This window comes from Podarcis erhardii (assembly GCF_964252035.2).
Source record: "Podarcis erhardii genome assembly, chromosome: 9".
In the NCBI taxonomy this organism is placed as follows: Eukaryota; Metazoa; Chordata; class Lepidosauria; order Squamata; family Lacertidae; genus Podarcis; species Podarcis erhardii.
Genome location: NC_138512.1, coordinates 59,020,466 through 59,034,421, shown reverse-complemented (window position 1 = coordinate 59,034,421; position 13,956 = coordinate 59,020,466). Strand labels below are relative to the sequence as shown.

The 13,956-nt window shown below is 44.9% G+C and overlaps 1 protein-coding gene across 1 annotated transcript in view; it reads left to right on the top strand.

The window, feature by feature from the left end:
* BANK1 (B cell scaffold protein with ankyrin repeats 1) overlaps positions 1 to 13,956 on the top strand; it is a 196,213-nt gene that overhangs the window by 170,541 nt on the left and 11,716 nt on the right. The window contains exons 10-11 of the mRNA XM_081876829.1: positions 3,424 to 3,687; positions 12,704 to 12,772. Coding sequence (XP_081732955.1) covers positions 3,424 to 3,687; positions 12,704 to 12,772 — 333 coding nt within the window. The remainder of the gene's footprint in view (positions 1 to 3,423; positions 3,688 to 12,703; positions 12,773 to 13,956) is intronic.

Here is a 13,956-nt window from a genome sequence, read left to right as displayed (position 1 = left end):
TTTTACAACAGTAGAATGTGTCCTTTTATTTAAAATGCATCTCTGGGTTATTTGTAGGGCCTGCCTGGTGTTTTTACATGAGCAGAATGTGTCCTTTTATTTAAAATGCATCTCTGGGCTATTTGTGGGGCATAGGAATTTGTTCATTTCCCCCCTCAAAATATAGTCTGGGCCCCCACAAGGTCTGAGGGACAGCGGACCGGCCCCCTGCTGAAAAAGTTTGCTGACCCCTGCTATTGTAGAAAATCTCACCTGAACCAGCCCTATCAATATTGGATCTAGATATAGATGCAGGTATAACTGGTTTACATAAACCAATATAACTATGGAGCATAGAAATGTGCAAAGTGTTGCGACAAAATAGTCTGGTGGGTGCTGCTGCCCATGATAAAGATACTGCTCTCTTGCCAAATCACCTTTTGCGTGGCTGTGCCCTTGAAGTGCCACTGTTCCCACAAGAGCAGCCGACAGAGGAGGGGAGAAGGGATCAAAGGATTTATTGGAAAGGGTTTGGAATGGCTCGTCGGCCCGCCAAACTGGCACATGGCGACGCCACACATGAATAATTCTATTGCATCACGGACGTGTCTCTAAGCAGGCAGACGTGCGCACTAACTCCAGGCAGTGCCAGTTAATATCCTGGGGATGAAGCCGAATCCCTCTGAAGCGCTTTCTGTATGAATCTTTCAGTTTAATTGCGCTGTGTTTCTGTGAAGCATTAGGTTGGTTTCATCTTTGGGAGGGGTGCGATCGTTTCTTTTTCAAAGAGAAACCATAATGAGTCATCCATCCACATTCTTTAGAGAGTCATTTGCTGCAGGTACTGCAGGAGAATAGCTGCAGAGCAACCTGGAGTCAACCCACTGCTGCCATCCTTTGTTTGCCAGTGGCATGAGTGCCCCCTGTGGAAGCTGGGAGGTCAGAATGCTAACAAAGTGGAAAAATAATAATAATAATAGTAATAATAGTAATAATAATGGCAAGTTGGGAAGGGACTCTTCTTCATATGAAACACAGGGTGCCACACTTGTTTTTCTCCAATGCTCTCTGTTTTAATTTGCCTTTCGTTAACAGTCATCAAGGAAATATCTCTGATTGTAGGTCTTTTCATGTGCTGCATTCAATGGGTTTACTATCCGCATTGCTCTGTATGCAGTAGCTGAACTGAATGGGCACCTGGAGCTTCTTTCACACAAACACTTGTACATAGAATCATAGAATTGTAGCGTTGGAAGGGACCCCAAGGGTCATCTAGTCCAACCCCCTGCAATGCAGGAATCTCAGCTAAAGATTCCTTTAGATTCCTTTAGCTGAGAGAGATGGCCATCCAACGTCTGCTTAAAAACCTCCAAGGAAGGAGAAACTGCTCCACTGTTGAACAGCTCTTACTGTCAGAAAGTTTTTCCTGTTGTTTGGTCAGAATCTCCTTTCTTGTTACTAGAAGCCACTGGTTCAAACCCTACTCTCTAGAGCAGGACAAAATGTGTAGAGATAACGAATACCTGTGTAGTGTGTGAAAAGTTTTCGTGTGTTTGAAGCATTTCTTTTAATACTCCTGTAATAGCCATTTCCTAAAACAGCCTTCCCAAGTACAGTGCTACCTCGGGTTACAGACGCTTCAGGTTACAGACGCTTCGGGTTACAGACTCCGCTAACCCAGAAATAGTACCTCGGGTTAAGAACTTTGCTTCAGGATGAGAACATAAATCACTCCACAGCAGTGTGGCAGCAGCGGGAGGCCCCATTAGCTAAAGTGGTGCTTCAGGATAAGAACAGTTTCAGGTTAAGAATGGACCTCCAGAACGAATTAAGTTCTTAACCCGAGGTACCACTGTACTCTAACTATTAGAACCATAGAATTCTATGAATCTAATAGCTGGGTTCCTTGGGGGGGATGCAATGTTCTACCAGTTCCAGAAAAGGGAGGAGAGATGCTGACAGGAACCTTGGTATTGCTGAGAGGAAACCTTCTGTACAGAGTATATGTACTCAAACTGGCTTAATAAAATTGCCATTCCACAGGGAGCCCCTGGGGACTGAGGTTCTGTGAGGGGGGGAATCAGGCATCTCTAACAGAAGCCCTTTTCATAGGATACTCTTGTCTAGGGCATTTTGTGTTGAAACAAGACCAGACTCTTGACAAATACAGGTGTTTGTCAAGGAACCTCAATGAGCAAGCAACTGTTCACGTGCAGGGGCTTAATGGGTAGGTGTTGGTGGAAAAAGCCCCAATGGGAAGGGTAGAGCTAAAAACGTGGTCCCATTCCTGCTTCATCACAGAATGGCTCTCCACACTAGTGGCTCGTGCGTCGGGCTAGAGCATTCAGCAGATTACATTCCACAGGGTTCTTTGGGAGTCGGGGCAGTTGAAGCTGCCGCTAAACTGCAGCACAAGCACATTCAGTGAAGATTTCATTCCTCAGTAGGATATATCTGTTCTTGTTCCCCCTTTTAAAAACAACTGGTTAAAAAACACACTTGGTGTAGTGACAGTGTGGGAGAAAATTCCCTTTGGAAGTTCAATATGGGGACTCAAACCAGATTCCCAATCAGTCAGATTTCTTATTCAGTAATGCATTACAGGGTAGAGTGCTAAAAAGGTCTGTGAAAAAATTTCCCTATATAGGAAAAATATGTCAAATTGGCTGTTGAACCACCTTCTGTCACCTTCTGCCACCCCAGCACCTCATCATCTCTTCCTCTATGGAAACACTTACTCAACCCAAGGATTTTCGTGTGTGTTTTTTACTGTACATGCACAACCCTTCTTGCATCTCATCTGTTGGTTGTTTTTCACTCAGTCAGAGCTACGCTTCTCCCATGATGTCCCCCCACCCCTGCAGTTTTGAATCTGGGCTTACTGAGAATGGTTTTTGCAGAATTTCTATGTCAACAGTGCAAAATATCTGCCCCGGTGAGACACCAGTCCCCCAAAGTCTTAATTCAACCAGAAGCCCCTGTTCATACAAATTAGTACAGTATATGCAATTTTTGGTCAAATTTGTGTTTCCCAAAAGTCCTTAAAGTACCCAGCAATGACTGTGCTTTTCGCACTGTCTAACATCCTCACTACTCTTTTTTTCTTAAAGTGAGACACACACCTCTCCAGATTACACAATTATAAGGAGCCCATAATACTTTTTTTTAGCATTTACATAGCAGTTTACACGAGTTCATCCCGATGAATTTGTATTGTTTTTTAAAAGGCCATTTTGCCTCTAATAGAAATGGCAGGCAACTGTAGTTTTAAGGGAATAAATGTGATTTTGAGCTGTCCAATTTATAGAGGTATACATGGTCTTTGTATGCAACGTGCAAAGATTTTTACTAAGGCTTATTTTAACAGGCGTATGGTGGTGTTTTCATTCACCCTGGAAACCCAGGAGCCTGGATAATGATGTTGCTGTTGTGCGTGTTTTGTAGAATGGGAAGCAGAGAAAGAACAAAAGAAAACCGATGAGATACACGAGGAGGAGAAAGAAGAAGGTGAATCTGAGAAATCAGAAGAGGAAGATCCATACAGCTCTGCTCTTGTGGATGATGGTGTGTACGATATCATTTTTGACAACGACAACAAAGAGCGAAGAAAAGGTGGCAGGTCCTTTATTATGAACCGGCCACCAGCGCCTGCACCTCGTCCTTTGTTTGCACCCACAAAACAGGAGAGCACTCCTTACATAGCACAAGGTAACTTTTGTTTGCCATTCACTTTTAATAAAGTTCCATTAATGCCCAGCAAATATCTGCTGTAAATATACAGAATAATCTCAGTCTAACATTCTTTGTACATTCATGTTCAGCTCTTTGCAGAAAAACACAACACATAAAAAACTTAAATATTATGGTTTTGTTAGTGGATAAAGAGTTAGTATGGGTTGGAAGGCAGAGCTATGTGTCCCTTAACACCTGCTCAGGATATTGTCCTGTTGCCAGTGATGAAGCAAGATTCAGGCACCAAAGCATTTTTCGTTAAATCTGCTTTTTAAACTCTATTCAAACCAGCCACAGGTTCCATTAAGTGCCTATCAGGAGTCCACCCATAGAGTACCCAATGCTAGAATCCAGGCATTATTATCATTATTTATTAAATTTATATACTGTCCTGCATCCAAAGATCACAGGGAGGTTTGCAACATAACACAACAGCATTGATTTGCTGCAGTAGCAGTCCTGCCCTTGAGGAACAGGAAAAGAGAAAGCATCAGTGCAGACTGGAAACAAGCAAGTTGAATAATGTTTCTTAATTTTATTTTATTTTTAAAGACCCCTGAGAACTTCTAAGGTACTTACATCAGTTTTATACCAGTTTAACTGTCGTGATTTGGTGCCAGAGGCACCATATAGACCATGTTAAGAATCATTAACTGGATATTCCTAGCTCACTTAAGGAACTACACTTCACAAGGCCTTTGGGAGAAAGCTTTTTTTCTTTTTTTTCTTTTTTTTGCACTGAAAACATCAGCGGATGATCTGTAAACAGATTCTCATTTAACAAGGAGTTTGGCGGTGAATCTGGGGGTGGTAGTTATCTCAAGGCTGTCATTTATGTGTAATTAGCTAGCGAAAGGCAATGAACAGTTGAAGACTAAATGTCTCAGCTCAGGAAATGGAGTAAGCTGAGATCAAGCTTTCTCAGCCTGGTGTCGTCTTGGTGTTTGGGATTATAATTCCCATCATCCCCAGCCAGCAAGGCTACACATACAAAAATGGTTAAAGCAGGGAAATGTTTCCCCACCAATGTTTATTTCAGTTTGCAATAATATCAGGTGCACATTGCAAAACATGTTGTCCCCTTCAGGAAAGAGTGGGATCGCTCTCTTACTACGTACACACCTCCCCCTGCCCTCAATCATTGCACCATCTATACTCAGATAAATATTCAGTAACATAGGGAAATTTCATCAAGACGAAGCCACGCCGTCGTGCCAAATGGCTTTATGTCCAGATGGCGTGCACTCTCGGCGCGCTTCCTTCCTGTTCCTTGGCTTCTTAATATTCCTCACCAGGTTATTTCAATATGCTTCCAATTACACAATGTCAGAATAACTGTTAAATAAATGCATGAGAGCATTTTGTTTCGTAGCACATAGCAAAAGGTTTGTGCTCATTAAAGGCACAGGATCATCTGCCCAGGAGACTGAAGTTAGCACAGCTTAACCACAGAGACAGGTGCAGTTTTGCTTACAGTGATCTGCCATGTAGTTCAGCTCTGACCTTAGAGAATTGCCTCAGGCCTAAGGGGGATACTTCAGTCTCTGTGCCTGCTGACTCATTGGCATCCCTGGATAGAACTGCCAAGGAAGAAGCCTGCTTAGTGCTGTTGTAATTCCCTGCCCCTCTTTGATTTGCTACACAAACACATTCCAGTCGTCAACATACTTTATGGTAAAGTCTTGTTGCTTTCCATGGGATGTGCATTGAAAACCTGTGCATGCTTCTTCAGAAGTAAGTTCTACTATGTATGATGACCTCTGTTGAGAGAGAGACAAGGGAAACATGTCCCTGTTAATTCTTCTCGACTTCTCCAGTGTGGTGTAGTGGTTAAGAGCGGTAGACTCGTAATCTGGTGAACTGGGTTCGCGTCTCCGCTCCTCCACATGCAGCTGCTGGGTGACCTTGGGCTAGTCATGCTTCTTTGAAGTCTCTCAGCCCCACTCACCGCACAGAGTGTTTGTTGTGGGGGAGGAAGGGAAAGGAGAATGTTAGCCGCTTTGAGACTCCTGAAGGGGAGTGAAAGGCGGGATATCAAATCTAAATCCAAACACTTCTCAGTGGCTTTCGATACCATCGACCATGGTATCCTTCTGGAGCAACTCTCCGAACTAGGAGTGGGTGGCACCACTTTGCAGTGGTTCCAGTCCTACTTGGATGGTCACTCCCAGAGTGTGTTACTTGGGGGTGCTTTTCAGCCCCATGGAACCTTCAATACAGGGCTCAATCCTACCCCCTACGTTCTACATGAAACTGCTGGTTGGGGTTATCCAGAGGTTTGGAGTATGTTGTCAGCGGTATGCTGATAACACTCAGCTCTATTTCTCCTTTACATCTGCAGGTGAGACAGTGGAAGTTCTGGACCAGTGTCTTGCCTCAGTAATTGACTGGATGAGAGGCAATAAACTGAAACTCAATCCAGATAAGACTGAGGGTGGGTTAGTGGGTGGTTTCCTAGACCGGATGGGTGGGAGATTGCCTGCTTTAGATGGGGTTACACTTCCTCTGAAGGAGCAGGTTCATAGATTGGGGGCACTCCTGGATCCTTTGCTGTTGCTTGAGGCTCAGGTGGCCTCAGTGGCCCGGAGTGCCTTCCAGCAGCATTGGCTGGTGGCCCAGCTACGCCCCTATCTGGACAGGGATAGCCCAACTACTGTTGTCTATGCTTTGGTAACCTCAAGGTTAGATTACTGCAATGCGTTATATGTAGGGCTGCCTCTGAAGTTGGTTCAGAAACTTCAGCTGGTGCAGATTTCAGAGGCCAGGTTCCTCACCGGAGCAAGACGGTTTGAGCATATTACACCGATCCCGGTCCAACAGCACCGGCTGCAGATTAGTTTCCAGGCCCTGATTCAAAGTGCTGGTTTTGACCTATAAGGACTTAAACGGCTCAGGACTCCACTACCTCAAGGACCGCCTCTTTTCCTATGAACCTACCCAGACCCTGAGATCATCTTCTGAGGCCCTTCTTCATGTGCCTCCTCCTCAAGAGGTCCAGAGGGTGGCAACACAAGAACAGGCCTTCTAGCAGTGGCTCCCTATCTGTGGAATGCTCTCCCCAGGGAGGTTCACCTGGTACCTTCATTAGACATCTTTAGGTGCTGTAATGGTTCTAGGGGTTGCTCGTGCATAAATCGGCGCCACGCTTGGCTGGGTTACCTGGGTGAACCCTTTCTGTCCGGACAGCCACCCATCCGTGGCTGCCTCAATCGCTGGCAGAATCCGTCAGTGTGCGTTTCTTGAACTTCTTCCAGCAAAGAAGCTCTTTGACGCCTAGTCTCCGCCTACTCTCCCTGCGCGGAAGTCTTCTGTGCAAGGAGGGTGTGGGCAGCGGAGGACCCGTGCTCTCCCCGCTGGTCTCCGGCGAGGAGTCATGGAGCCCCCTTGCCGATTCCCCCATCTGCCCCCCTTCTCCACTGGTGCTACACTGATTTCCTTCCCCAGCAGATGGGCTGCCTCTCTCCCTCCCGGGACGCTCTCCAGCATCCCTCTGGAGCCCTCCCTCCTCCTCTGGCTCCGATGGCAGTTCCCTGACAGTTGCCAAGCCAAAACATTCCTTTTTAACCAGGCCTTTGGTTGATTTGATTGACATCCAATGCCCTTTTAAAATGTGTGGTTGGGGGGGTTGGGTTGTTTTTTATTCTGATTATGTATTTTGTGGTTTTATATTTTGATTTTATTCTGTGAACTGCCCTGAGACCCCAGGGTAAAGGGTGGTATGTAAGTATAATAACAATAACAATAGCAATAATAATAATAATAGAAACAGAGCTTATTCTCAAGTAACTGTACAAAAAAATGCAGCCTCAAAGCAAAACTAGGTACTACATTGAATATGTGTGAATGCATCCCCCATCAAGTTTGTAAAGAAATTGTTTTTGCATAGGAGGGACTAACTCTTCTCCTGCCACCATGACAATTCCGTTAGCAAATCACTTCAAGACATCACAACCATAGCTGCTATTAGGCAATGAAGGGAAAACATAAGTGGCCAATACAGGCTTATATACAGGCCTGGGGTCATTACTTGCCCCAACCCAGCAGTGACTGATGGTCCCCAGTGGCTCAGAGGGGCCCCTCACCAGTCCAACTGGGGGTAAAGGGAGGGCTGCATTGTGCAGCAATGGCGTCTTCATAGTAAATGGAACCATGTTGCTAGTGTTTCTGTAGCATTAAAATAAGCAGCAAAAACAAGCAGATTGAACAATTTAACCCAGTCTCTGAGTCTGCCTTCATTGGCCCATTCATTGGCATTCAGCTTTGTTGGGATGCAATGTATTTAAGGGGGCACATCTCTTAACCTTCCACCCACCAGCCTGAGTTCTTGCAAGAACTGCAGTTTTATTTTGACGGTCTGATAGCAGGCACATTCTCATTCAAAGCACAATTTCCCTTAATGTTGTTTCATTCACATCGAGTGTTTCCTTCAAGTCAACAAGACTTGTATAATGTCATCAATGATATTTGAGGGCTTTTGTCATAACAGGTGGTGCTTCCAATGGAGCAAATCAGTTTTTTGCTGCCTCAACATCCTACATTAGATAGTGAAAGCTTAGAAAATAAGATCAGAGAGAAGGAACTGAATTCACCAAAGTTAATGTTTTTTGAATGTAGTCTCTATAGCTCTTTCTTGCTTTGGTTCACTATATCATCTGACACCATCTCATAAATGTCCCTTTAAAGTACGTTATTCCCAAAGCAATTCTGCACAAAATCAATATACAATAATTACTCCACCATTAGAAAAGCAGGTGCTTATGTACTGGGAACCAGAATGAGTCCAGCAGGACCTGTGCTTGCTCAAAGATCAGTTCTACCTGCAATGATGGCGTAAATTTTCAAAAGTTTCATTGGAGTCAATGGAAAGCTGCAGATGACTGCCCCCACCTGCCTCCACAGCCATAGGAAGTTGCCTTACACTGAACCACACCATTGGTCCATCTAGTACAGGGTTGTCCACACGGATTGGCAGTGACTCTCTGGGCTTTCAAGCATGGGTCTCTCCAAATCCTACCTGGAGATGCTGGGGATTAAACCCAGGTTCTTCTCCATACAAAGCAGTTAAGTGGATTTGTAGCTGGTTGTTCACGCCATCCTGGGGGAAAAAGTGAGAAGTGGGGTGCCACAGGGTTTTGTCCAAGGCCCTGGGATCCAGTATGACCTTAATAGAATGGAGAACTGGGCCGAAACTACAAAATGAATTTCAATAGAGGCAAGAAGAACCAGATCCATTCAAACCCTTGCTTGCAAGAAGTACATGTGAAAAGGATCTCAAGGTCTTAGTAGACCACAAGCTCAACATAAGTCAACAGTGTGATGCAGTAGCAAAAAAAAGTGAATTCTATTCTAGGTTGCATCAACAGTTCAAGGGAAGTAATAGTACCACTCTATTCTGTCTTAGAGCACACCTGGAGTACTGTGTCCAGTTCTAGCCACCACAGTTAAAGGAAGATATTGACAAGTTGGAATGTGTGCAAAGGAGGACAACCAAGATGATTAAGGGTCTGGAAACCAAGCCTTAGAGTTGAGGGAGTTGGGTATCTTTGTCCCAGAAAAGAGAAGACTGAGAGGAGATGTGATAGAAATCTTCAAATATCTAACAGGTTGTCACATGGAAGATGGAGCAAACTTCAGTAGGACCTAAACCAATGGCTTCCAGTTACAAGTCATGGGATTCTGACTAAACATCATGAAGAACTTTCTGACAGTAAGATCTGTTTGACAGTGGAACAAACTTCTTTGAAAGGTGGTAGACTCATTGGAGGTTTTTAAGCAGAGATTTAAGCATCTGTCATGGATGCTTTAACGGAGATTCCTGCATTGCAGAGGGTTGGACTAGATGACCAGGTATAATGTCCAACTGTACAAATCTATGATTCTATGGTTCATCTAGTCCAAACCCCTTATCAATAAAGAATGTACAACCCAAGATAAAACTACACACCCCTAACAGATAGTCATCCATCAGCCGCTTAAGTATCTCCAGTGGATGAAAGATCCTCAGCTCTTGGGCAGTATGTTCCACTGCCAAACAACTTCCACCCATTTCCACCCATAGGTCCTTTGTGGAGCAAGAGCAGGGTCCGCTTGCCCATGAGACAAGGTGAAACAGCCACCTTGGGCAGCAGTAGCTCACGAGGTGGCACCCCTGTGGGCACCTCACTCATCCCACCACTTCAGCCCCTGGTGAAGTATCAGCAGCTTCTGGTAAGATCTTGCTGAAATCTCACAAGAACTCATTGAATTCTTGCAGAATCTCACAGAACCCACAAGATCTCACAGAGAGAGAACAAATCTCCTCCATCTTCTATGGGGCAATGCAGCCATTCCTTCCTTTAATCATCCCTTTGCCAGGTGAAACATACCCAGCTCTTTCACCTATTCCTCATAGGACCTAAGTTTCCAGACCTTCAATATGCTGTCCATTCACTGGATGTGCTCCAGTTTGTCATTGCCAAAATCGTGTGCCTTGGCTTGTTAAGTGTTGTGAGAAATGTCAACATGTTTCTTCACTGTTTTCTCCTCACATCATAGCATGCCCGTGTGCCTGCTGTGTTGCAGTTTAGTTACATGTTTTCCTAATTCCGTCCAAAAAAAGTGAATAATTTATTTTCTCTTACCTCGCCCACTCAGAGTGTTTGTTGCCAGCTGAAAATGATTTTCAGCAAGACGCTGAATGTAAAGTGGTTCTAGCAATTTGACTTTGAACAGCTGGAGAAGTAATTCCATTTATTTCATTGCTGTGGCATTGCAAAACTCAGCAGAAATACCCAGGCCTATCAGTTAAAGTACTTCCTAATCAGGGACATTGTTGAATGTATCCCTGTCCTGGACCCAATTTATTTTCTCTTCGGGTAATTTGTTAGAGGACACACTCTTCATTTTTCTGCCCTTGGCCATTAACATTTGGCCTGTCCATGACTTTACATCCATTGGGTAGGGTAGAATTCTCTTCAAACCCTGACCCCTTTGCTGCTAGCAGTTGACACTAGACTGGCGTGAACATGATGGCATTGCAGGAGTGGCCATGTTGGTGGGGTGGCACTGTGGAGCCTGTCACCTGGCAGTAGTGGCTGTGCCACATACTGGGTTGATGCGGACAGCACAGCAATATGGTCTGGGCAATGCAGACACATTGGTGGAGACAGCCTGGCACGCCCATTGGTTCACTTAACCTCATTGCTGCCCTGCCCTGCCCTGCCCCCTGAGCATAAGCAAAATTTCCCGCCAAAATTGCAGCACACTTCTCCAACCAAACAACAAATAGAAAAATGTGTATATTAGGGTAGACCATGGGTAGGCAAACTAAGGCCCGGGGGCCGGATCCGGCCCAATTGCCTTCTAAATCTGGCCGTGGATGGTCTGGGAATCCATGTGTTTTTACAAGAGTAGAGTGTGTCCTTTTATTTAAAATGCATCTCTGAGTTATTTGTGGGGCATAGGAATTTGTTCATTTTTTATTTTATTTTTCCAAAATATAGTCCGGCCTCCCACAAGGTTTGAGCGACAGAGGATTGGCCCCCTGCTGAAAAAGTTTGCTGACCCCTGAGAGTATGCATACAAATGTATATATTGATGAAAATAACACACAATATACATTATATTGGGGGAGAATTCTTGTGTCAGGCAGAAGTAAGCAACTCCCATGGCCAGTTGCCAGGAACATACAAGACAAGTTCTTACCATCTGCTTTTTATTCAATATTTACAGAGAAAGGCTTGTACACAGCCTCTTGGGATAGTGGCACTGTCCTGAGTGACTCTTCACCCCCCCTTTCCTCCCACTTCCTCTTTTGTCATCATCATCATCTCCCCTACGGGTGGCACTGAGGGCCCTCTGCTTCTGAGCTGTTTGCTCTCTTACTTTCAAGGCTTGCCATGTTCTGGGAGAGGGGAGTTCTGGAATGCTTTCTAAAAACACTGTGTCCGTCAGCTGTCACCCTCCTGGTGCTTCCTCTTCTTCCTCTCCCATCATTTCCCAGCGGTCTCTACCCATTCCTCTTCAGCCCACTGCCTGACAACTTGCAAAGATGTGCATGTTTATTTTTATTTATTGTTTATTATTACATTTCTACCTCACTCAAGAAGTGCCTACAATTCCCCCTCTTCCCATTTTATCCTCACAACAGCCCTGTGAGGTCGTTTAGCTGAGAGAGACAGTGACTGGACCAAGGTCACCCAGAGACCTAAGTAGGAATTTGAGCCAAGGTCTTAGTTCAGCATTCTAACCACTATACCACTGCAGACAAAAATGTGTGTCTTGTAGGAAACATTCCTGCTAGAATGATGTGTTATCATGAGGACTTCTATATGTGTAAAAAGAAATCACATCCTGGTGAGAAAATGTGGAGAACTGAACTTCAGATTTGAGAAATGAGAAAATGAGATAAATCAGCAGATTGACGGATATGTCCTCTCTATTTGTCGACACAACCAAGCTTCCTACCATGTGTGATCAAGTGTGGTCTGGGGCAGCGGAGAGCTGGACCAGGAAGGGGAGGGCAAGGCTGCAGGGAGGTGCTTCAGTTTGAAGAGAATGGTGTGCAAGTTTTGTTATGGACAAAGGAACTCTGAAAAACAGACATTGGAACAGTCCAAATCATTTGCACAGAAAATTGTAGATCTATCTGAAAGGCAACACAGAGAGATCTGCATTACAATGCATCCCTAATTAGTATTATTATTGTATGATTATGAGATTATTGTATAATCTAAGACGCTTGTATAATCTTAGTACGGGTGTGACTTTGAGGGGGTGCGGCTGTAAGGAGGCATGGCTGTGAGCATCATGAAGGGATTCTGCACTTCTGAATTTGCTTCTACCCAGAAGTATTCCAAAATGATGCCCATCGACACTGTGAGAGCTCATGCTATTTCCTTATAATCTGTTTTCAAGGTCCTTGGATGCTCTTGTGAGGCACTGGAGTTCTGAAAAGTAATCACCATACTTATTCTGCTGCCATCTTTCATTTCCTAATTTCCTTTTCGTGTAGTTTTTCAGCAGAAGGCAACCAGAACTCATGCTGGTAATGAGAAGTTGCTGTGCACTGCCAGAAAACCAGGTATGATGATTTTGTTGATTTATATATACATATATATATATATATATGGTCCAGAGAGGCTGTTCATGGCAGTATAATAACCCAATGCAACAATCTGCAAAAACTCCCATTTGCTGGTTCCCTGACACAACTTGTGGCAGGGTAAGTTTACATTGTCAGTCTAGGACTGGATGTTAAATGCATCTATTCTTCTACAGTCCTTTCTCATTTCTTACTGTTCTTTGCCAAGCTGCACTGCCAACAGTAGCAATCACAGGGCAAATGTGACAGTTACAGAGCTAGATTGAGACTTAGGGCACAATCCAACCAGCCAGCAGAGCTTTCTCGAGTGACAGGACCAATGCCATAGCCACAGCCCAGCCACTCAGAGGAGGAGCAGTGGAAGGGAAGGGCAGAATAACTGGTACAGAGATCAGGTCCAGATCAGGCCTGACACCATCATCTGATGACAGCAAGACTGGTGCAGGATCCAGCAGATCCCAGACTAGCTCAGTCCCACCTCCTCCTTTTCCTTGGAACATCACATTTCAGGACTTGTTTTAGTGCTCCCCAACAGAAATAACACTGTTGGGAAGAAAAGCTATGCTTGATCTACTACTTGTCTACTTGCAAGGCATTAGAAAAGGGAGCCTCCCACTTCCAGTGGTATAGTTCTCAGTCAGGAGCTGTGCTGTGCAACTCTACTGACCTCCAAGCTCTTAAGTTCTAACCCAGAGAATCAGAAGTTTCCAAGAGGATGCAGTTTAGATTTTGTAACTTCCTTTACTGGGACAGGGACGCGAGTGGCGCTGTGGGTTAAACCACAGAGCCTAGGACTTGCTGATCAGAAGGTCGGCGGTTTGAATCCCTGCAACCGGGTGAGCTCCCATTGCTCGGTCCCTGCTCCTGCCAACCTAGCAGTTTGAAAGCACATCAAAGTGCAAGTAAATAAATAGGTACTGCTGCGGCAGGAAGGTAAACGGCGTTTCCGTGCACTGCTCTGGTTCGCCAGAAGCGGCTTAGTCATGCTGGCCACATGACCTGGAAGCTGTATGCCGGCTCCCTCGCCCAATAAAGCAAGATGAGCGCCACAACCCCAGAGTCGGCCACGACTGGACCTAATGGTCAGGGGTCCTTACTGGGACAGGACAACAATTTAAGGATACAGAGCTATGTACAATTAGCAAGGGAGAAGCTCCAGTTCA